Source organism: Orycteropus afer, unplaced genomic scaffold, assembly GCF_000298275.1.
Source record: "Orycteropus afer afer isolate SDZICR_OR568_19922 unplaced genomic scaffold, OryAfe1.0 scaffold00292, whole genome shotgun sequence".
NCBI classification, from domain to species: Eukaryota; Metazoa; Chordata; class Mammalia; order Tubulidentata; family Orycteropodidae; genus Orycteropus; species Orycteropus afer.
Window position 1 is genome coordinate 1,652,690 of NW_006921879.1, and position 24,936 is coordinate 1,677,625.

A 24,936-nucleotide genomic window follows, 5' to 3' on the forward strand; every position below is an offset into this window, starting at 1 on the left:
TACATGTTGTAATCCCCTATTCACAATAACAAAGAGATGGAAACAACCTAAGTGCCCATCAATAGAAGAATGGATAACCAAACCATGGTACATACATACAATGGAATACTATACAACACTGAAGAATAAGGTACAATTGGTGAAACGCCGCTAACGTGAATGAACTTGGAGGACATTACGCTGAGTGAAATAAGTCAGTAACAGGACAAATTTGTATTTGTTTACTATTGTAAAAAGTCAAAGAAAGGTTTATATATGGAAGGAAACTTTGTCAGTTACCAAGCAAGGGAGTGGAAGGAACACTGCTAGATATGTAGAGAAAAGTACTGATTTGGGTGAAGGGAAAAGCAATATACCAATAGCTAGTGACCAACACACTAACACAAGGAAAAGGAAGACAAAGAAGTTCACAAGCAGTACAGACAACAATGGAAAACCCTTTTACATGTACAATACTGTGTTACCAGTGATAACAAACAATCTATGAGTAAATAGATGGGTAGACAGGCTGAATGATCAGGTATGTCTAGGTAAAAGAGAATATACCCATAGTCATATATAAGGTTGGCAGACAATATTTCTACATATGTATTTGTATGTGCTGTAAAAAAATGTCCATGTAACTAGAACTAACAGGGGGCAAAGTTACAACTTCTTAGGTACAGTCAACCATCCTGATGGAGCGAGTTGTTGGACCTGTGAGCTCGGGACCATGGTCGCAGGGGACATCAAGCTCAATTGGCATAACATATTACACAAAAACATTGTTCTACATCCTACTTTGGTGAACAGCAACTGGGGTCTTAAAAGCCTGCAAGCGGCCATCTAGATGTAACAATGGGTCTCTCCTCATGCAGAGCAAAGAAATGAAGAAAACTAAAGACACATGGAAACAATCAGTCCAGGGGACTAGCAGACTATGCAAAGCTCAGATTATATGACCACAAGACCAGAAGAACTAGATGGCGCTCAGCTACCACTGTCAACCACTTGGAAAGGGATCAGTGCAAGAGATGCTGAATGCAGTGGGAAAACAATGTGGTCTAATAGAGCCTGGTAAAATGCTGGGACTATGGTCCTGGTTACTCTTCAGGTCTGGAAATGAACTCACTCCTGCAGCTTGCAGTCAATAGACAGGCATATATATTTGACCATCTACACCTTTGATTATAATCCCATTTGGGAAGGGGTTGTCTTTATTATGTTAGTGAGACAGCATCAGTTTAGGGCATGTCTTAAAAATCAATCTCTTGAGATAGAAAAGAGATTAAACAGGCAAACAAAGAAGAGAGCTTGGGTAAGAGATGCCAAGATACATGGAGATCTCCAAGGAACCAGGATGGAGAAGATGAAGAGACAAGGACTTTCCTACAGAGCTGACAGAGTGAGAAGGCCTCCACCTACAGCCAGTGCTCTGAATTCAAGCTTCTAGCCTCCTGATCTGTGAGAAAATAAATCTGTTTCTTGAAGACATCCACTTGTGGCACTTCTGTTATAGCAGCACTACATAACTAAGACAAAGTACTTTGCACAATGTACAGAACTAAGAGAAGAAATCCCAGAGTTTGGCCAAGGGATATGTACACAAAACCTTCAAAGTAAAATGGGCAGCTAAAATAAGGCTAAAGAGGCTCTTACACATGCTCCAATATTTAATCAGTAGTAAACTGGATACAGGAGCACTGGTGCTGGTTAAGCTCTTAGCTGTTAACTGAAAGGTCAATGGATATGGGAGATTAAGCTTCATTATCTCTTGATAATGGGTTAGAAATTTTGAGAAAATAAATGTTCACTTATTGATATGGTAGCTTATATCTTTAGATATTATCAACAGCTAAAGAATGACAATGGAGGGACACAAATGCCTCAATTCAATCAAAGGCTGGTTTATCATCATTTTGAAAATACTTTATGTATGGTGAACAAGTCAATTTCAAAATACCTTGCAACTTATAAAAGAACCACACTTAAATCTGGAAAAATAAAGTATGGCACAAATAAGTAAGCAAAGTCCAATGATCAAAATCAAAACCTTATATACACAAATAAACTATGTCTTTTGAAGAATCTGTCAAGACTGATGATAACACCAGTGACTTGTGCTTCTACGAAAGAATGATAGATAATACCTATTCCAAATTACCTCATGGAAGAAGTGTCTCATCTGGGCCATTTTGGTTTTGAAGCGCTTTAGTTTCTGATGGATCCTCTTATCCTTCTCTAGCTGGGAGATAGTAGCCCACTCACAGTGTAGGTAGGAGCTGAAGGGGATAGAAACAGCCAGTCATGAAAGAAGAAAGGCAAAATGGCAGATCACTGTTTGAGATTTTGAGATTAGCTAAAAGAAGACAGTTCTTAGGTTAGTGCTTCTTAAACTTTTGCACAAAATTTGCACACAAATTACTTGGTCTAGGGGAGCTCTGGTAGCGTAGTGCCTAAGGTACTTGACTGCTAACCAGAAGGCTGGCGGTTCAAACCCACCAGCCACTCTTCAGAAGGAAGGTTGGGCAATCTACTTCCGTAGTGATACTGCCTTGGAAACCCAAGGAGGGGTTACTATGAGTCGGGTCTGACTCGACAGCACATAACAACAACAACAACAGGGTGGGCTTTAGAGTTCACATTTCTAACCAGCACCAAAATGATAACAATTGTGTTGTCCACAGACTACACTATGAATAGCAAGGTCTTAACATTAGACACTAAGGAATAGGGATCACAAGGAATTTCATCAGGAACTACACTCACCCCACCTTCCTGAAGGGAAACAGTAAAAGTCATGTCAATTCCTGAATATTTCTCTAAATAGCCAATTTCCTCACTGAAAACAGCAATTTGGGCTAGAAAACTAAATAAACAAGGGACACATTCCCACCCAGCAGAGTTTGGGGTAAAAAACTTTTTCATAGTTCACATACTAGTTCTTGTACTTTACAAAGAATTCTTCTGCTTCAGTATACTGTCCCGAAGGAAGCTGCGAAGAAACAAATAAATCACAGTCACTAATCCCCTGTCAAAGAAACAAGCTTTACTTTTAGACATATATGGCAAAATTTTGTATCTAATATACTCTGAAGATATTATTTACTGAGGAATTAAAGAACTAATCTGGTACCTCAGTACTAGAGGTCTGATAGCAATAGAAAATAAATCTTTATCCAGTCTAAAGAGATATAGAAGCAATAAGACAGTTCCTATTTTCTAGCTAACTTTCTTTCACTATCTCTCATAACTACACCCAAGCACTACATCTCAATATCCAAGGGTGCTCATTAAATTAAGCCTCTAAATACAATATTACAGACTATTACCAAAGATAGAGGCCTCACCTCCTTCTTCACAACGCGCATAGAAAGCACTTTATCTACAATGGCTGCATCTTCTTCACTGGGATTCTCCTACAGGAAAAGATGCAGTCAGTCAACATGTGATTATAAGCATTAAGATAAACTTCTCAAATTGCTTAAGTTCTCAGCTTACCACAAAAAACTGCATGGAAGGCAAAGTCTCGCCATCTGGTTCCTGCACTGGTTCAGGGAGGATAGGCTCAGGTTTTATTGGACCAGTCACATCTACTTCTTCTTCTTCTTCGTCATCTGTGATCTTTATATCCAGATCCTCTGTATATTTTTTTCGTTTTACTTGACGATTTGAACGTCTCTTCTGTAGAAGCAAAAATGGTTAGAATAACTGCTTGCATCTCTCAAAGAGAAAACTTGGGAAGCATTTCCGTGCACATTGATTATTTTCATGTTGCAAAGAACTGCTGAATCCTACAACAGTTGTGTCTGAAATACATAATTTTAAAATTTCATAGCATTCTGAATAAAATAGGAAAATACTTTCTATTAGAGATATTTATCAGAAACAGGCAATATGTTCTTACTTGTATAAAAAGAAAAAGTACACAAAGACATACACACATAGACACAGGCAGAAAAAAAGCCTGGAAGGAACTATATCAAAATCTTAACAGTAATTTATGAAATCATGAGTACTTTGTCTTCTCCATACTTACCTTCTAAATTTTCCTAATGAGAATGCATTAGTTTTATGTATTTTTAAAAATTAGGTAACAATTCAGGCATATTATTATTTTATCTATCTATCTATCTATCTATCTATCGGGAGCTCTGCTAACCAGAAAGCCGGCAGTTCAAATCCACCAACTACTCCCTGGAAGAAACGTTGGGCAATCTACTTCCGCAGTGATAACACCTCGGAAACCCAAGGAGGCGTCGCTATGAGTCAGATCTGACTCGATGGCAGTGGGTTTGGTTTTTTTGGTTATCTATCTCTCATTAAAACTATTTGCCTATGGTCAAATGCTTAGATTTTACCTCAAAAGTCCCATGGAAAAAATATCAAAGTCAGTAACTATGAGCTTATTAAATATATTTGCCAAACCAAGTCAGTTATTCTACTACTGGCCATATATTAATTTGCTGAAGTGTTTTATCAAAGGCCTGACAGAAGACAGCACACTAGAAGCAAGAAGGTCTGAGAAACTGAAACTGGACTCTCAGCCTTCAGAGTGCAATGTGCTTCACATCTGGAGCTAATGAATATGTTCAAGTGCAAAGGTTCAAGGGTACTTTGTTTCTTTTTTTTTTTTTTTCCCCCAGTTTTACATTTTTTTTATTTTAATAAATGGATACATACTGTATGTACTGTTCTGCAGCTTACTTTTTTTTAATTAACAGTATTTCTTAGAGATAGTTTCCGTATCAGCACATTACAGATCTACCAGATTCTTTTAAGAAGTTGAGAAAAATATTTTTTAAGTAATTTAAGGAATAATTACAGTGCATGATAAAAAATTAGGAAGAAGGGATATTTAAAATTATATTTTAATCATGATTTTATCCATGGAAAACCCAAAAGAATCAAGTAAATGTTATTAGAAGTACAACTACTGAAATTGGGTAAAAGTACTTAGTATGAAATTTAAAAATCAATACCTTTCCTATCTACAGTAAACCAGAAAATGTAATGAAAGATCCAGTTTATGAAAACAAAATGATTAATTACTTAAGGAATTAAATTTAATATAAAATCTATTTTTATTAGTTGTCATCAAGTTGGCCCTAAGTCATGGCAATCCATGTACAAGGGAATAAAATGCTGCCTGGTCCTGTGTCAATCCAACAATCAGTTACTGATCCACCCATTATGATCCACAGGGATTTTGCTGGCTGATTTTTGGAAGTAGATGGCCAGTCCTTTCTTCCTAATCTGTCTGAGTCTGGAAGTTCTGCTCCATCTGTTCAGCATCAAACCAACACACGAGCCTCCACTGAAAGATGTGTGGTGGCTGTGCATGAGGTACACTGGCGGGAACCAAACCCAGGTCTCCCGCGTGGAAGGTGTGAAGTCTACCACTGAATCACCACTGTTCTCTTTACAACACTACAGGAGGACATAAAGGAGAATGAATAAATGGTAAGACATACTGCTCTGGAATAAGACTCATTCTCTCTAATTACACAGACTTGACAAAACAAAATCAGCATTTGATAAGCTGATTCTAAAATTCAAACAGAGAAATAAACACCTAATAATCAGGAAAAATGTGAAAAAGTACACTAGGCCTTACCAGATGTTAAGGACAATTGAAAGCCATACTAATTAACACAATTTGGTACCTCACTAAGCAGAGATATACAGGTCAATGAAACAGCTGTCTAAATATAGACTAAAACACTTACGTGGATTCAAAACATGAAAAAAGTAGTACCTCTAATCACTGAGGAAAAGATGGATTATACCATAAGTATGGAAACAAATGGCTACTCATCCAGGGGATGGGGGAAAAAAACTCTTAAAGGATCAAAGATTTAAATGTAAGGAAAAAAAAGCACCATAAAATTTCCAGAGGAAAATATGGAAGAATTTCTTATAATGCTGGATTAGGAAAGGTCTTTCTAAAAAAGATGCAAAATTCCATAAACTTTAAAAATGTCATGATACATTTCCTAAGCATAAAGATTTTTATTTTAAATAATTAAGAAAAAAGACCAGTGACAACAGAGGAAGAAGAGGATCAGGAATAGGAAGAGGATATGGAATGTGTGGCTAATTGCCTCTGTGAACAACTGCCTCCTTTGCCAGGAGACCAGAACCTGATGGTGCCTGGCTACCATTACAGAACACTTTGATCAAAGATTCCACAGAAGAATCCTGATCAAAAGGTGAAAAATGGGCAACAGAATTTCAAATTATCACAGGCTCTAGACTTTCTGGAGCCATGGAGGGTGGATGAACCTCCTGAAACTATTGCCTTCAGATTATCTTTAAACGTTAAACCAAAAATACTCCCTAAGTCTTGAACTGTATATGTAGAAACTTGAATTGGTCGATGTCTTTCTGTGTATATTCTCAACAACAATAAAATTTAATGAAAAAGATCAAGAGCACAATAGAAAATGGGCAAATGACATGAACACAGTTCACAGAAAAAGATACAAATGGCTTTTAAATGTAAAAAGATGCTCACACTCAGTCCTAATAATTACTAGTCAAATTTTTAAAAGACGAATTCATACATTATTACTGAGATTACATTATGAGTACAACATCTATGAAGGAAAAATTAGTACTACCCTTGGATGCCAGCAATTCCACTTCAAAGACATTATTCTATAAGTAAGTTTACACATGCACACAAATCCTTGGAGCATTACTGTGTTGTTGTGTTATGTGTCGTCAAGCCAGACCCGACTCATATCAACACCTCCTTGGGTTTCCGAGGTGGTATCACTACAGAAGTAGATTGCCCAACCTTTCTTCCAAGGAGTGGCTGGTGGGTTTGAACCACCAGCCTTCCGGTTAGCAGTCAAGTGCCTTAGGCACTATACTACCAGAGTTCCTAGCATTACTGTGGTTGCAGAAAACTAGAGAAAATCTAAATGCCCATCAACGGGGGATTGGTTAAATTATGGTTAACCTAACAACAGAAAGAATTATTATAACAGAATTATAAAGAATTATTATAACAGAATGGGATAGATTGACACCACTGAAATGTTAGTGAAGATGGGAAACAACTAGAACTCTCATACATTACTGGTAGGAGTATAAGATGACACGATCACTTTGGAAAACTGGCCGATTTCTTACAAAGTTAAAAATATAAGCACCCTGCAGTCTCTCAATTACACTGCTGGGGATTGAACCATAAGAAATGAAAACCTATGTTCACAAAAGTCTTATACTAAAGATGATCAAAATTATCTTGTTCATAATAGCCTCAAAATGGAAACAACTAAAATGTACATCAACAGAAGAATGGACAAATTGTGGTATATCCATAAAAAAATACAACTCAAGAAATAAAAAATGAAGAACTGCTACATTCAACATGGATCAATCTCAAAACCGTTAGATGAGAAGTGAGACTTAAGAGTACACACTACATGATTTCTTTTTTGTGTGTGTGTGTGTGATCTGGGTGAAAGTTTACAAAGCAAATTAACTTTCCATACAGCATTTCACACACACGTTGTCTCATAACATTGACTACAATTTACCCCAATGCAACAGCTCCCCTCCCACTTCATCCTGATAGTTACCTCTTCCCTGTGTCCATCCCTCCTGCATGATTTTATTTACCTGAAGTTAATCTATAGCAAAGTTACTCTACAGTGACAGAGACCACAGCACTGGTTGTATACATGGGAAGGGGATCGGCTAATTGGAAGAGGGTAAGAACTTGTTGAGGTGATGGAAAGAAATGCTCTGTATCTTGATTTTGGTAGTGGTTACAGGGATGTAAACATCTGTCAAAGTTCATCAAATTACACAAATACAATCTGTGTGTATTTCACCAGTACATTTTACCTCATTTAAAAGTCTGGGAGGAAATATAAATTATTGGTAATTTCTTCTGGAGTGGGATTAGGAGAGATTTTCTACCTTTTACTTTATATATTGCTCCATTATTTAGCTTTAATACATTTATCATGTAGCATTCTTATAAAACATATTTTAAATATTTAAGAAACACTAAAAAAATTATTTGGATTTGCTTTAACAGCCTCAGAGGGAAGCAGGACGGGAGTGGAAGGAGGGGTAAATATCTACTTGTTAAGTACTAAAGTGGAATTATGAGAACACAGGACTTCATTAAATAATCTCTCTACTTCTGTGTATGTTTGAAATTTCTCACAATAAAAAAGGTGGGAAAAAAATGGGCTAGATAAATCTTTTCCTGATAAAGAAAAATCTCTAAGATGTACCACTGGGGGTAGGGGGAAGCAAAGTACAGAAGAGTATAGATACAATGCTAATATTTAGTGAAAGCAGAAGTCGAGTGCTCATTCAAGTAAAGGATATTTCTGGTAGGATACACAAAAAATATCAATAGAGGTTATTTCTGGGGAAGAGAATTAGAGGACTGTGAAGTAGAGGTCTAGGGTAGAAGACTTTCATAGTGTCTACTGTTTTGTAATAATGATTTTTTTTCCCCTTTTTTACTAAAAAAGAAAATGGTAAATAATAAATGGGTTTTAAAAAGTTTCACATAATTCCAAAAGATAAAAATTCAAAGTATAATTAATACTCACCCACCCTTCAACTCCTTTCCTCTAAGATATACACTCTTAACAATTCCTTATATATCCTTTCAGAAGAAAAAAAAAAAACGATGGACACACATACAAACAAATTCTCTTTAAAAGCTATAGAGATGTATATACTGTTCTACACTTTTGCTTTTTTTTTTTTTTTTTTAACATGGAGAGCTTTCCATATAAACAGACCCCAATTTACTTCATTGTTTTTAACTGCCATGTATTATTTTATTTCACAGTCTTTCATAATTTACGTAATCATCTTTACACCAGTGGACATTTATTTTGCAGCTTTTGCTATTGTAAATACTGCTGCAATACATGTATCACTTCGTATTTCTAAGAATGTATCCAGAAGGTATTTTCCCTGGTGTAGAATCAGTGGGTCAGAGAGCATTAACACATAAATTGGATAGGTATCGAAACAATGCCCTGCCCAAAAGACTGTCCTGTCCCAATTAACACAATGTGTGACGTGCCTTAACTTCACTGACAACACTGGCATTGTCACTTTTGACATTTTACCAATCCTTCTATCTCTTGCATTGTAAAACTGCCTTCAGTTTGTTTTTTGTTTAACTCTGTTACACACACACACACACACACATATATGCACACACACACAACTCTTACTATATGCTCCTACCATGAGCTAAGCACTGTTTCATGTGCTTTGCAAACATCTATATTTAATCCTCATAGTAATTCTATTTGGCAGATAATTTGCATTTTAGAGATAAGGAAACTGAGTCATAAGAGACTAAGTAACTTGCCCAAAGTGACCATGCCAGCAAATGGTAGAGTTAAGAAAGAAGTCAGTCAATCTGGCTCGCAGAGTTCATGCTCTTAACCATTATGCTACTTATGGAATCTTGTTATTATATCATCCATAATTTTTCTACAGTCAAATCTGTAATTTTTCTCTCCCTTTATGACTTTTGAATTTTAATATCCTCCTTAGAAAGATCCACACCATCTGATGATTATTAAAAAATTTATCTATGTTTTATAGAATATTCATTTTTTATATTTAGACCTTCAATTAAACTGAAATTTGCTTGTTTAAGAAGTGAGACAAGAAATCCAGTTTTTTGGTTTTGTTTTCTGTAAATGGATTGCCAGTTGTCCTAATATAATTTACAGAATAACCTTTCTTTTTCCCATTGATTTGAAATGGAATTTTAATCACAACTATTTCAGTCTATTTCTAGACTGTATTCTTTTTACTCATTTGTTACTTTTTTTTTCCTTTAATTCTAGTCTTTTAGTAATTACTCTTCATAATATACTCTAAAAGAGCTACGATGGCACTGTGGTTGAACCCACCAGCCACTCTCTGGGAGAAAGAAGGCAGTGTGTTTCTGTAAAGATTTAAAGCCTTGGAAATCTCAGGTGGCAGTTCTACCACCTATGGGGTCACTAGGAGTTGGAATCAACTTGATGCCACTGAATAATGTCTGTTAAGTTTGTTTGTTGCTTCATTTTGCTTTTCAAAATCTTCTTGACTGTTCTCACATACTAATTTTCTGCAGAATAATAGCACAAGTATTATTTTGTCAATGTAAATGAAGAAAGAAGGAGGGGGTTTTTATGTATTAATAGCTAGGGAGACACTTAAGATTCATTTAGTCCAAACTCCCATTCAGAGATGACCAACCCAGCTTAGTCAAGTGAACTGGCCAGGCTCACAGAGCTACTTAAGTAGTATCATGGGTCTCCTGAATCTTAACACCAGGATCTTGTACGGTTGGAAACTTGAGTCAAAGATGGTACTATAAGGTAACATATCAGAGATGGAGAAGTAAAATTCTTATGGTGTGGCTTCTTTTGTTCTGTTCCAATGTCTCTCGTCTTCAAAAGGTAGAAAAAACTTTGTGTTTAAACACCTCAGTTCACAGAACCAGAATCCTAAAGTGTAGAAAAGGTAGCTGAATAATTCTAAGAGAAACCAAAGTACTGACATAACCATAACAGTAATCACTCAGCATGTTTCATGTTTGCTTTAAACACTGGGATTTGGGAAAATGAGTGTGGTAGTTATGTTTGTGTGTCAACTTGGCTGGGCCTGGTTGAGTGGCTGGACAGCTGGTGGTAGTATTTCCCATGATGAGACTGGCAATCAACTCCACGGTGGGATCTACTATAAGCAGCTGAGTAGCTGCTTTGGCTATGTGGTCTGCTTTCTGTATATAAGGAGAAGTCTTGGGAATGCTCTCTATCTAGCCTATGGCATGCTTGGACCCTGCATGTAGCCATGTCATTGTGCAGCAGCCTGCCATGCTCTGCCAACCTTGGGACTTAAAATGGACTTAAAATGAATGGCCTGCCGTGTGGTTTGGTAACATCGAGACTGTGCCATTTTATTTGTCAACCTTGGGCTTCTCAGCTTCAGCAGCCAGCAGCTGTCTGAGTGAAGAAAAGCCTCTAGCTTCAGTGGGCCAGGAGCTGGAGGCAGAGCTAAAGCCCAAGGCTGAGGGGCTTTCACCCAACCCCTAGAGTCTGGCACTTTGAGCTTGGATTTAAAGCCTCCAAATTTTAAGAATAAACTCCTGTTTGAAAGGGCATCCCATTTGTGGTATATTCTTGTCAGAGCGGCACTAGGTAACCAGAACAATGAGTATAGTTTTTTTTTTAATAGTAATATACTTTTGTCTAAAAATGTAAAAATTAAAAAGATATTGGCCAGGTCTTTTTATCTTCTAGTCCTGCCGCTGGTTTAAAACAACTGTGGCAATGTGCATAAACTTATAGTCTCTCAGTATTTACCCCTGATTTGCCCATCATAATTGAACATGAGTTTCGTAAGTTCATTAGGGATCCTTTTACCTGAATGCTGTTTTCTTCATCTTCCCGAGGTGACTGTGCAGGCATGACTTCCACATCTGAGTTATCAGATGAGGCATTACGCTTTCTCTTTTTACCCACCACAGGAGTAATGGTGCTAAAAAGGAAAAAACAAACCCATTTTCAGTGAGGACAAAGAAAATTTGGGGTAAGAAAATGTAAATAGTCCAAACCATCATATACAAAGCATCCAAACAGCAGTGCTTAGCTCTCCAGCCTATGGGGCATGGCTATTCAGTAGGATGTCTGAAAAAAATAATGGGGTTTGTAAATCACTGGCTGACCTCTTCACCAGCTTTAACAAATTTTAGCTACCACTGTGTTCATAGATACCTGAAGGAAGATAGTGTAATTCAGCAGAATAAATACTGGAATAACAATTAGGAAATACCATTCCTCGTTTCAGTTCTGTCAGTTGCTGTGCATCAGCTTCCTTATTGGTAAACATTACTGTTAACACCTGTCCTGATAGATGTTGAGAATCAAATTAAGATAATAAACACAAAACTTACCAGGGATGGGAGGGAAAACTGCTAGCTACGTAAGAGATAGTATTGATTTGGGTGAAGGAAAAGGAAATATACCAAAACTGAATCACCAGCACAGTAACATTAAGGAAAAGGAAGACATGAAGAGGTGCCCAAGAAGTACAGACAACAAAGGTAAATACTTTTACATACACAACACATTATCAATAATAAGAAACATTAATCTATGGTGGATCTATAGGTAGACAGGCAAAATGATCAAGTATGGGTAGGCAAAAGGGACTATATATAGGCTTGACAGATGATTATCTCTACATATGTATTTCTACATGCTATAAGAATATCCACATAGATAACATAGCTAATGGGGGCAAAGTTATGTTAACTTGTTAGCCACAGCTAAACATCTCAAAGGAGTGAGTTACTTGGCCCACAGGTTTGGGACCATGATCCTAGGGAACATCAAGTTCAATTGTGCATAATATACTACACAAAAACATTGCTCTACATGCCACTTTGGTGAGTAGTGACTTAAAAGGGTAGTGACTTAAAAGGTTGTGAGTGGTCATCTAAGATTGTAACAGCTGGTCTCTCTTCATCTGGACCAAAGAAGACTAAAGAAAATGAGAGATCTATGGAAACAATAAGTCTGAGGGACTAGTGGACCATGGGAACCTCAAGCTACATCTATACCAGAAAAACCAGATGATGCCTGGCTACCTACCACTGCCAACCACTTGCAAAGGTATCAAAACTAGAGATTCTGGATCGAGTGGGAGAAAAATGTAGAACAAAATTCAAAATCATAAAAAAAGACCAGGCTTACTGGTCTGACAGAAACTGGTGAAACCCCCAGAGACTAGGGCCCCCAGTCACCCTTCAGGCTTGAAAATGAACTCACAACCATGGCTTAAACAATAGATAGCCCTATGACGTAAACACTTACACCAGGTAGGTACACTCCTTAGAACAATCAACCATGACAGATCAGAAGGGCAACATTTGCTCAGGGACATAGCTCAGAGGGCAGGAATGCACAGGAAAGAAGGACATAGGGACAAAGTAACCACAGGGAAAAGTAGGAAGAGATTTGTTATACTGTGGGGACTGCAATCAATGTCACAAAACAAAATGTATATGAACTGTTGAATGGAAAATGAATTTACTCTGTAAACTATCACCCAAATCAAAATTAATAATAAATATAAAATTTGTTTGTTAAAAGCAGCAAGATCTCATACAAAAATAAAGCATTATTATTACACCACAAAGCCTGAACTAGAATCCCAGGAAGCAGAAGCTAAGGAGAAAAGAGCAAAGCAAGATATGGAAAGGAAAGAGAGGATACTCAATTGTCACAAGAATTATGTGGCAAGTCATGATTCTATCAACATTGCTTAAGGTTGACAAAAATTGTTGAATCTACTGCAATTCAGATGAGATGCAAGAACAGGGCAGCTATGTGCCCAACAGCACTCTTTTTACTGGTGTGGGTGGTTTAGGAGGATAGTGTGAAATCTCTTTCACACTACAGTGATATTAAATTAGGAAGAAGATACAAAAACAGAGAGTCACAGCTTTTAAATATAAACCCCAATACAATGATTGACTGTCTTTCCTGTGCATGTTTCCCTTTTAAAATATGCTAATCTGCAAATTTCTGTTTAACAAATCATGTAGCACTTGAATAGAGAATCAAAAGGCTTTATTATCTTCTATGATAGATCACAGTGAACTATGTAGCTGCTAAATAAAAGCAGTTCCTTTAAACACTATTTATAAATGAGTATACTGCCCTCCAATGAATGTCCCATCAAAATAACAAGGGGTACTCACTTTAGCTTACTTTTGCCCTTAGTTTTGGAGGTACCAGAAGTTTTGCTCTTCTTTGGCTTTTCCTCCTTGAGCCTCTCCCCACTGCTCTTCTTCCTACGTTTCTTTTCACCTTCCTCCTCTGGCCGAACACTGGGTAATTCATCCTCATTCAGGACTCGCGGTATATTCTGCTCACCTCGGGCACGGGCCCTAGCAATGGCCTCTGCTACGATCCGATTTGCTTTCTCTTGCTTCTTCTGGTGCTCCAGCCTGCGGTTTTCCTCCATCCCTGTTTTACCCCCACTATGAGCAGAGCTTGCTGGCGATGACAACGCTGCCACTTCACTGGCACTTAGAACTTTAACTACAGAGAGCCCTGAAGAGGCTCCTTGGGAAGAGCCAGCCTATAGAAATAAAGACACCAAAATGTCATCATCCTCGCAGCTAAATGATCTAAATAGAACCTAGCTCTAAAACAGGTAGGCTGGAGATTTTTATTTCTCTAGTTTCTCAAGAACCAAGCTCAGACCAAGTCTTACTGAACCTAGACACATTTTTTAAAATTTGGTTTTTTGGTGGGTAGAAGGCAAGAAAAGGCAAGAATTCTGCCAAATCAAAGCTTACTATCCTTTTACCATGTTCCTTACATCAATACTCCTCCCCATTATTGTAGATAAAGTGTTGGTCTCTGGGCTAAAAGTGGAAAAAGAAATCATATTCTACTTGGCCTATCTTTATCTCACTGAGGGATGGGTGGAGTGATAATCCCTCACCTCTTTAAGGCAATTTTCTTACCCTTCAAATCAAAGGATATTTCAAATCCTTTTTACTTCACATGAATGGTAGAAAAAGACTATAAATGAAATAGTTCAAAGACAAATACAAGATAAATCATTGTCCCCAAAGATGATAAAAGTAAAACAAAGATGAAGGAAATAAAAACCTACATCTCATATCAGAGGTATAAATCTAGATTCAGTAAGTGTTTGCTTGCGGGCAATGGCAAAGACTCACTCACTCACTTGCTCACTGCCATGGAGTTGATTCCGACTGAGAGCGACCCCCACTGGGTTTTTCCACGGCTGTACATTTTTACAGAAGCAGACTACATCATCTTAGTTCCATGGAGCAGCTGGTGGGTTTGAACCACCAACCTTTTGGTTAGTAGCCAAATGCTTTCACTACACCACCAGAGCTGCTTATGGCATAGACTTGAGAAGTTTGTTTTCCTTCCTGTGTGAGCTACCTCACCTGTGGCTGCAGCACCACCTTTAGAGGTACTGAAAGTCTTTGTCCTGGGTTTTGTCCTGGTCCCATTATCTGAGCCTGCTGCACAGAGGAGAGAGTCACTGGCTGGGCTGAGGTTGGCTGCTGGGGCTGGGGCTGAGATGACGGAGGCTGTGGTACAATCTGGATTTTTTGCTGTGGCTGCTGCACCTGCAGCTGGATAGTTACTACTTTGGCAGGCTGCCCCTGGGCATTCTTGGCTTGAGTCAGGGCTGCCAGTTGGTTGCCCTGTAACACTATCTTGCCTGGTAAACTTCCTAGCACTACATGCCGGTGTCCTTGGGGACCGCCTGACTGTGGTTGCTGGAGGACCAGGGTGATGCGTTTCGATTCACCCTAGAGTGAAGAAAAGAAATTGCAAGAGAGGTTCATTAGAAAAAAGAGTATCCCCTTAAATATTTATAAGTTTTCCTCATCCTAAAATTATAAAGGATCAGAAGACATAATACAATTCATTTTACTCATCCTCCTAGAAACTTTTCTACAACACCTCTGCCCAGTGGTAATCAAGCTTATTTTTGAAAGACTCCTGATGGGAGTCTCACAATCTTCTAAGGCAGCCACTTAATTTTTAGAAATATATGAGAACAAAATTCCTTATACTGAACTGAAATCTGCCTCCTTGTAGCCTTCCTATTAGTCCTACTTATCTCATTATCTCCATCTCCACCCCAAACTCTTTGGCCTTTGATTCAGAGCACGTACTTTTTTTTTTACAAGATGAACAAAGCAGGAGAGACAATCTTAGTAATAAGAACAGACGAAAGATAGACATTGCTTTCATAATTCTTACAATGTTTTTCAAAAATGATTCTTTGTCCCCATAGCATCCTATTAATTCTCATATCATAAAACTTTGTATCATACATTTTTGTGAATCCTTGTGTAGTATGTCTTCCCTGGCAGACTGTGAGCTCTGTAAGGATAGGGACTATCTTGTTCAGCACCAGCTAGGCACAGTGTAAACATGTAGTAAGAGCTCAAAAAATATGTCAACACTACTGCCTCCACTTAGCAAGTAATAAGCATGTGGCTATCAAAGTTAGATAAAAAGGATGGAATTTACACAGACTTTCCCAGAGATAGCTCTCATGTGCTTGCTCTCACAGTTGCCTGGCCCTCTACTAAACCAAAATTTACCTCCCCCTTTCACTCAAGTCACCTGGGTAGGTGTAGAGGTCAGTGTTACTGCAGGCTTCAGTGGGGGCCCTGTGGCCCCAGGGTTTCCAGCAGGAGCTGAACCCTTAACTGGCTGTAGGACCAGCTGCTTTACTGGTCGGCTGGGCTGGACAATGCGCTGAACAGTAGCCTGGTTCCCAGGGACCTTGGCGGCCAACACTGTATTACCAGAGACAATGGAAACACCTGGTCGAAGGGGGGTGCCGGTTAGCACTTTGGTAAAAGTGACTTTTCCACCATTGGCTGTGCCAGCCACCAGGGGCTGAGCTGTGCTGGTGATACCTTGGGCCTGAATTTGTGCCACATGGGCACCAGTGACTGAGGAGTTTGGAGGGGCCTTAAGAATAACAATCTTAGGGGCTGACTGAGGTGGCTGCCCTCCAGTACTACTAGAGACAGCTGTGGCAGAGACACCCATGAAAGGATTCCCTTGGCTCAGGATCTCCTGACTCTTGGAGACCTGCAAAAGTCCCGATGTTGGTGTTGTCGTCTGTAAGACAGGTTGGGCTGGCTGCTCCTGGCTGGCGGGCTGAGTGGTATAATCATGCAAGGTTAAAGTTTCTGGAGCTGGAGGTGCTGATTCTTTGGAAATTTCTGTAGAGGTTGTTTCCTCTGGTGGGGGGACCAAGTCACTTGTTGATGAATTTCCCACATCACCACCTCCACCATCCTGGTTCATCTGATCCAAGGAGTCGAGAGAGCTTGGCAGTCCAAGGGCTTCCTCAATGGGGTCTTGTGTGACCTGGTTGAAGCTGTCATCAGTCAGAGAGTCCAGGCCAAATAAATTTGGGTCATCAAACAAATCCATGATGGGGTCTGCCATCTTGGGAAAGCAATGGAAGGTATTCCCCAAAGCCTAGGGAGGGAAGGGGAGGGGGATATTGGCTCTCCCCTCCCCTCCCCTATTAGGAAAAAAAAAATGGACACAATGGAAGAGGACTACTCTTCAGGTAAAGAGGCAAAAAACAAGTGCATGTCAGATTGTCCTGACCTTCATGGAGCAAGATGGCTAGGTCTTCAGAGGAAGATGGTGGAATTCCTGTTGTGGGAATACAAATGAAAGATAAGCAAAATTGGTGACCTCAGAAAATTTCTTCTTCTTAAGTACTACCCTTCAAAAAAAAAAAAAACCTCACTGCTGTCCAGTCAATTCTAACTCACAGTAACCCTACAGGACAGAGTAAAACTGCCCCATGGGGTTTTCAAGGCTGTAAATCCTTAGGGAAGGATACTGCCTCATCTTTCTTCCATGAAGCTGCTAGCTGTTTGAACCGCTAACCTTTCTGCTGAGCAGCCAAGTGCTTTAACCACTACACCATCAGAGCTCCCCTTAATAGGATAAGAATAATAAAATAAGAGAAGAGGGAGATGTGAGGACATTTGAGGATAGAGACAAGCAGAAAGAACACCCACATTTCTGCTTCAAAAATAAAACTGATGAAAAAGAAAACCAAACCAACTCCTTTTTTGTCAATAACATTCAGTCAGCTATCTCTGTCCATTTCTTTTTACAGTTATCACTTTTAGGTAGCAATCAGGAAATTTCATAATCATTCATTTTCTATTTCTAGTTCTAAGTTGGCAGAACTTAAAAATATACCACCACCATTTCAGTGAATGCAGACGAGGGCTTCTGGATATAGTCTGTTTTATAAATTTTCTTTGTATTTTAGATAACTTTGCTTCCTATTGGCAAAAATAACAACCTTTAACCAAGCCCACAGTACAGTCTCACCAAGCTTATATTATAATTTTACTGGAGAGTTTCCCAAAACTTTATTCTATTTAACATATCATACCTAAGCATTTCTGATCTAAAGTCCCCTCTCAAGAGATCTGTCTCATATTTAAGTTAAAATTTCCTCTCCAAGGAATTCAAGGTTTTCTCCATTCTGGTTCCAATTTGTATCCCCAATTTTCCCTCTCACTACTTCCTATATATATATCCTACTTTCCAGCCCAATGTATACTACCTAGTTCCCTGAATATGATTCCTACCTCTGTGACTTGGCCTGTGCTATAGCTTCTGAGTGAGACATCCCCACCACCCAATCTATCTCCCAGCTGAAATCTCAGGCACTCTCAATATCTTCTACCCATAAAGCCAGCTCTTATCCTCTGCCCCCTTAATAGGTAACCAATTTGTGGTCACTGCTCTCTCCACCTCCTTTGAGTACCCACAGCATTGTCTGCACCTTACTTACGACACTTATATTTAATATTTTACCAAAATCACAGGTCTCTTGTCCATGTCCCCTGGAGACCCAAATGGTTCCTTTGTGTAAATTGTAAGAAGGTGCCTACTCCTTAAGATGCTTTTCTACCATCTGCTGAAAAACTGTCATACTAAATACATATAATAATCCTGAACGTGTACAATACATCCTGCATAACCTTGCATGATGGCCCACCTTCTCTATCCCTAAAAGATAAAAAGCTCCTGGATGATGGGGCCCATGTCTTATTTGTCTACAGATCCCTGAAGAACCAGTATGGTTCTTCACAATAGCTACTCAAAAAATATTTAATGAATTCATGCCTGAAGTGCCTGGACTGAACCATTCAGGCATCACAAAACCTAAATGATACTTTTTCACTCTAAGATGAGATAGCAGAAAGCTGTCTATCTTGAAAAACGATTCTACAAATGACTTAAAGTACGTTTACAAAACCTGTATCTGGAGTTTTAAGCTCATGAAGACATCAGGAAAAGAAAAAAATTATCTGAGACACCACCACATAATTAAAATATATGAAAAAGTAGTGTTTGTTCTTTGTGCATAATGTCAGTATTTGACAATCCAAGAAGGCCTTGCTTGATAAGACCATTTGTCCTAACTTTTGGAAGACACCAAATAAGAAATCTGCCAGTGATAAAGTATACATCTGACTGAAAGAGAATTTTCCACAGTAATCGGCACATCAGTCAAAATCATCAAGTATACATGGCATGTCCACAATGTTAAACAAAGTCTTCCCTGCTTCAGTAATCATATACCCTTCACATTTCATGCAGGATCCGTATTACTTCCAAACCCTGGAAAATCTCCTCCACCTGCTCATTCTAGTCTGTCCTATCTATGTAATACCTACTTCAAAGGTACCCAAAGTAGCAATCAGAAAAGTTATTGGGAGTGCGGAAGGGGTGGAAATCCTGATTCAATGAAAGCCTACTCAATAATTTAGGAGCTCTGGTAGTGTAGTGCCCCCAAGGAGGGGTCACTATGAGTCGGGGCCGACTCCATGGCACACAACAACAACAACTCAATAATTTTATAAATTTCCTAAAGTCAGCACAACCATCAGCTTTTTTCTAGTTATGCTCTACATTACCATCTAATCTTTCATCTCCTGGTCACTATGAGAGGAGTTACACTACACATCTAACAGCTAGGTGTCATATAAAAACCACAGTAACAAATGCCATTAACTAGAGGCTTATGCTGATAGTTTAGAACCTACCATGGAGTATGTTGTCGTTTCCATGATTCTGTACTATCTATATTCTTTCTAATGCTCTTCCTTCCATACACAATGGCCTAACCTCAGAAATAGAGATCTCATTTTTTTTAATGGAAGAAACAAGGCTACCAGTTTCTGAAACACTTTCTTATCCCCTATGACTCAAATATAAGCTTTAAAAGGCCAATGCATTACCACTTATTTTCCCCTTGCCAATTTTTGAGCCAATCCTCTGCTTCTTTTGGATCAATCTAGGCCCAGTAATTAAAAAAGCTCTCTAATGATATCCACCAAGTATCATTACTTCTCAAGTTCATCCCACTAAGTCACCTTTACTGATCCAATCCACTTCATCCTTTTTTTTTTATCCTAGTCTACTTGTTTTTAGCTCCCATCTTTATGCTGTCACTGATTTTCATAAAATTAAATCTTCCTCCAACATACCTCCAACTTTCTTCACCCCTCCTCTATTCCTACTTGTAGGTCATCCTGGCTGTATCCATATCCAGCCTATTCTATCAAGACCATCTATACCATTCATTCTTTTCCATCGTCAAACCTTGATAGTAAAAATTAGTGGATGTTAAGCAGGTTTCAAACACATGAAACACTGAGATATTCCTAGGTAAAGGACCTGCCTAGAGCACCTTTTACCATAATTGAGAATGAAAAGCCAATCTTGGCCTACCACTGTCCATAAGAAAAATACATGTATGTGTTCAAAAGGAAAGATAACAGTTTAGTGGCTTTATTTACTCACTTTTCATAATCCCAAGCTAATGACCAGACTAATAACAGCAATGAGGGTGGGGGGAAGAAGTGGACTAATCAGTTAAGGTTAAATTCCAAGGCCACTTATCTATAATCTCCAAATAACAAGCCAGCTACCTCCAGAGAAATCTTTTATATATAGGGCAATAATCATGCTTCCTCTCATCTCCTTATTAAAGGAGAAACTTCTACTAATCCCATATAAAGTGAGCCCCTCAGAGTATAAAAAGACATTCTTCTGCAGCTATAGCTCTTCTTGGTTTTTTTTGGAAGATCTAGAATTTCAAAGAGCTCTGGTGGCATAGTGGTTAACACATCCAGCTACTAAGCAAAAAAAAAAAAAAGGTCAGCAGTTCAAATGCACTAGCTGCCTCCTAGGAGAAAGATGAGGCAGTCTGCTTCTGTAAAGATTTACAACCTTAGAAACCCTATAGGGCAGTTCTATTCTGACTTATAGGGTAGCTATGAGTTGGTCAACTCAATGGCAGCGAGTCTTGGTTTTAGAATCACAACTCTCCTGTCTTTATTTTACATTTCTCCTCACTCTTTCCCATCAAAAAGGAGCTTTAAAATGCTACTCTATTTTTTTCCATCTCAAACTCTCCATACTGTTCAACAAAGACATGATTTTCAACTAAGGGATAGAGGATATGTCCCTTTAGAAGGGCTTTTGGGAACTAAAACCCACTGCCATCAGGTTGATTCCGAATCATAGCAACCCCATTGGGTTTCCAAGGTGGTAAATCTTTATAGAAGTAGACTGCTTCATCTTCTTCTCACAGAACAGCTGGTGAGTTTGAACTGTTGACCTTCAGCTGATGGGTTTGATCTGACAACCTTCTGGTTAGCAGCCAAATGCCTTACCCACTATGCCACCAGAGATCCTTAACGGGAACTAAAGGTGGAGATAAATGTGTAGTCGGGAAAAACGTATCTTCAGTATAATAGCTCTATGTTTATCAAATGGGGGGGAAACCCACATATCTTATTGTTTAGGCTATTCATATTCAGTAAAACCTGACAATCTTTTCTTGACCAGCGAGGAACTGTATAAAACAACAGTGTGGGGGGGGGGCGGGGGGGCAGCAACGGGCAGACAAAGATGTATGCCTGGCTTGGCTGGGTTATCAGTATCTCTGTGGCTGTGAATGGGGTAAGATTTTGTGTAGTCTATCAAAGAGGAGTTTATCATGATCTACTGTTTATGATGGATGAGTTATACTGTGATAATTAGCCCAGTTGTCTGATAAAATTATATTAATTGAACTACACACATCCATTCTCCATCTATAGAAGTCTCTGTATTGCCTATCCCCTTAGAAGATAATGAACACTGAATGCCCTACTGGTGAATACTGACCCTCTTTTCTAATATGAGGGAGCTCTGATGGCACAGTGGTTAAAGCATTTGGCTGCTAACCAAAAGGCCGGCAATTAGAACCTACCAGCCGCTCCCTAGGAGAAAGATGGGGCAATCTGCTTCTGCAAAGATTTCCAGCATTGGAAACCCTGTGGGGCAGTTCTACTCTGCCCTGTGGGGTTGTTATGATGAATCGGAACTGATGGATGACAATGGGTTTTTGTAATATACACTTTTAGAAAGTAACATCTATCCCCACTTAACCACTAATTGTTCAAATATTCAGAAAAGAATAAACTATTTTACTTCAAAGTATAAATTCTGGAGGTGGAAACTGTATCCTTTCAAGCCAAACAGCTGCAAATATAAACACACGCTACTTAAACACAAGATGAATAAATGCAACTTAATTAAGATAAGACTCCCTTGAAAACAAAATAACCAGAAAGTCTAAAATAAAATTACCAGCGTAACTTTTAAAGGGAAGCATTTAACATCCATGTAACATGGAGACACTTGTGGGGCTCAAAGGGTCTCAAATCTTACAAGAAAAATAAATAAATATTAAAAGTAAACGTAATTACAGTTTAGGGTCACCAAGAGATCAGAGTGAAAGAACAGAGACTAAAAGAAATGAAGCTATTAAGTTGGAAACACTCAGGAGATTTTCTCAAGAATATAGAGCTCCTAGGTCATTTTCTCCCTCTTCACCATTCTCACTGCCAAATGTGTGGCCACTCTGTTTTTGTTTTCCCAATTACTGAGGGTGAAAGCACAACCAGAATGAACATTTGGGGGTAAACATGGATGGTAAAGTGAGCCCTTCCAAATAAATAGGAAAAGCAAAACAGACAACTGTGAAAGGTAAAAAGCATGTTCGTATGTTCAGAGAGTAAAGAAGAGATTTCAAAAATTATGTACTCATATGGGGGAAGGGAAGGGGCGAGGTGAGGAAGTGAGGGGCTGATGAAGAAGAAAATGCGGCTGGGGGTGGGGTGGAGTGGGGGGGTACCTGGTAACATTACCTGCTTACACTGCCGGGGTTGGTGCCAGTAAGGCCCATATAGCAGAGGCGGAAGATTTCTGGCAACTGGCGCCCCAAAAATGGAGATGAGGTACATGCACTTGAAGGAGGGATCCAGCGGGGGGTGCCCTCCAGGGTGGGGATAGCCAAGACGGGAAGATGCGGAGGGGGTTGGTGAATGCCCAGGGTGAGAGCAATGTTAGAGCGGAAGCTGCAGGCTGAGAGGCCCGACAAGCCCTGAAGGAGTAAAGGAGCTGTGCCTCACCCCAGTAGGGAAGAGAAGTGGCTTTACCTGCAGCGGCCGTGGGGGCCGGTTCGCCCCTCTCGCTGTCTCTCCAGCACCAGTTCCCCCTCCTCCTGCGCAACCTAACTTGCTCCTCCCGCCCGCCTCGCGTCCCCATTGGCTGAAATTCACTGCCACTCATCAGAAGCGCAAACACGCAAAACAGCGCAAAGGGTGGAACTAAAGACAGCTCTCCCTCCCCCTCCCCCAGCAGTAGTTAGGTTGAGAGCGCACGGAGAGGCCTATTCGGTTTCTAGGGCCGAGGTGAAGCCTGCAGCTTGCTTCAAAGAAAGGGCCTAGCTGGAGAAATGGTCTCCTGCTGCAGAAAACCAGTCTTTGAGATTTAATTTCCTACCGCCTACACTGTATTCAGCACACCAAGGAGCGTAAACTCGGGTGGGAGGGTTCAGCGCTAGACCAGCTCCGCCTCCCTCTGGATTCCCTGCCTTCCAGCAGTCCTGTCAACCCCTCTCCAGTAATGACTACACCTTATCTTACTGCCCAATTAAAGGGGCCAAATCTTCCCTCCACCGTGGAAACGAGTCAACCTAGTTGTTGCAATACTGAGGTTTTTACTCTTAAAAGATAAAACACTCTTTTCTGCCATAATCCATAATGCTGGCTTGAATTTCTGATACTCTAAACCCAGAAGGCAATTCCTGCTGGGTGTCAGACTCTAACAATTTCTGTACCCCTCCCCACCCAACAAACACCTATACTCATCCCCAAGCCCGCTCTTCCACTCCCACTTCACTTCTCATGAAACTCTGACGTATTGGCCAGTGTTCACTTGGCAATGCCACTTAAGACCATTCTAATTCCCAATGAGACCAGTCAACACCATAATGATAGCATGCAAGCTTAAATCTCCCAAAGCACACTAAAAATAGTTGGTTACCTCCTGACCACGTTTCCCCTGAAAGTAACCATCCTCAACACTGAGATTCTATCTTCTGTGCTCTACAACACAAACTAAAGAAGAAGTCCAACTAGGCCTTAGCCCTCCTATTTCTAAAGAATCCAGCATCCTATGCATTGCCATTAAGTTGATTTCAACTCATAGTGACCCTACAGGACAGAGGAGAACTGCCCCATAGGATTTCCAAGGCTGTAATCTTTATGGCAGCAGATTGTCACATGCTTCTCCTATGGAGAGCCTGATGGATTTGAACAGCTGACCTTTCAGTTAGCAGTGGAGTACTTAACCACTGTGCCATTACAGCTTCTCCCACTGTTGCAAGAAACACCCAATTACCTACTCCAGTAAAAGGTATGGAAGCATAGTGCCTAAGGCATTTGACCGCTAACCAGAAGGCTGGAGGTTCAAACCCACCAGCCACTCCTCGGAAGAAAGACTGGGTGATCTACTTCCATAGTGAGACCACCTCAGAAACCCAAGGAGGGGTCGCTATCAGGCAGGACTGACTCGATGGCAATGAGTTTGGTTTTTTTGGTTTGGGTAAAGGTATGATTGTTTTTCCATTCACTCAGGCTCAAAACCTCAAAGGTGTCTCTGAAATTTTCTTCTGTATCCACCAAGTCCCATTGCCAAATCCCACCGACTCTCCTGCAATATATCACAAACACGAGATTTTGGAGTTGGCAAAACTTTGGCAACCATATCAAGCCAACTCTCTTTTTGTATAGATGAAAAAATGGTGGCTTCTTAAGTGATTCAACTATGAAACTAAGTGGCAAAATCAGGACTCATGTATCTGACACTTTTCTTCTATTTCTACTGCCACCTCCCTTATTCATGCAGTTGCTGTGCAAGAGAAAGGAACCAGAGAACAGGAACTAGACAAGGATGCCCGCTATCACCACTTCTATTCAACATTGTACTGGAAGTCCTA

At 39.6% G+C, this 24,936-nt stretch overlaps 1 protein-coding gene across 1 annotated transcript in view; it reads right to left on the minus strand.

Moving 5' to 3' along the window:
- The window catches only part of CHD8 (chromodomain helicase DNA binding protein 8), a 65,412-nt gene extending 48,406 nt beyond the window's left edge, over positions 1-17,006 (minus strand). The window contains exons 1-8 of the mRNA XM_007951149.1: positions 16,167-17,006; positions 14,969-15,340; positions 13,739-14,121; positions 11,397-11,511; positions 3,481-3,663; positions 3,330-3,398; positions 2,919-2,974; positions 2,144-2,261 (exon numbers count right to left, since the gene is read on the minus strand). Coding sequence (XP_007949340.1) covers positions 2,144-2,261; positions 2,919-2,974; positions 3,330-3,398; positions 3,481-3,663; positions 11,397-11,511; positions 13,739-14,121; positions 14,969-15,340; positions 16,167-17,006 — 2,136 coding nt within the window. The remainder of the gene's footprint in view (positions 1-2,143; positions 2,262-2,918; positions 2,975-3,329; positions 3,399-3,480; positions 3,664-11,396; positions 11,512-13,738; positions 14,122-14,968; positions 15,341-16,166) is intronic.
- Positions 17,007-24,936: the final 7,930 nt, after the last annotated feature.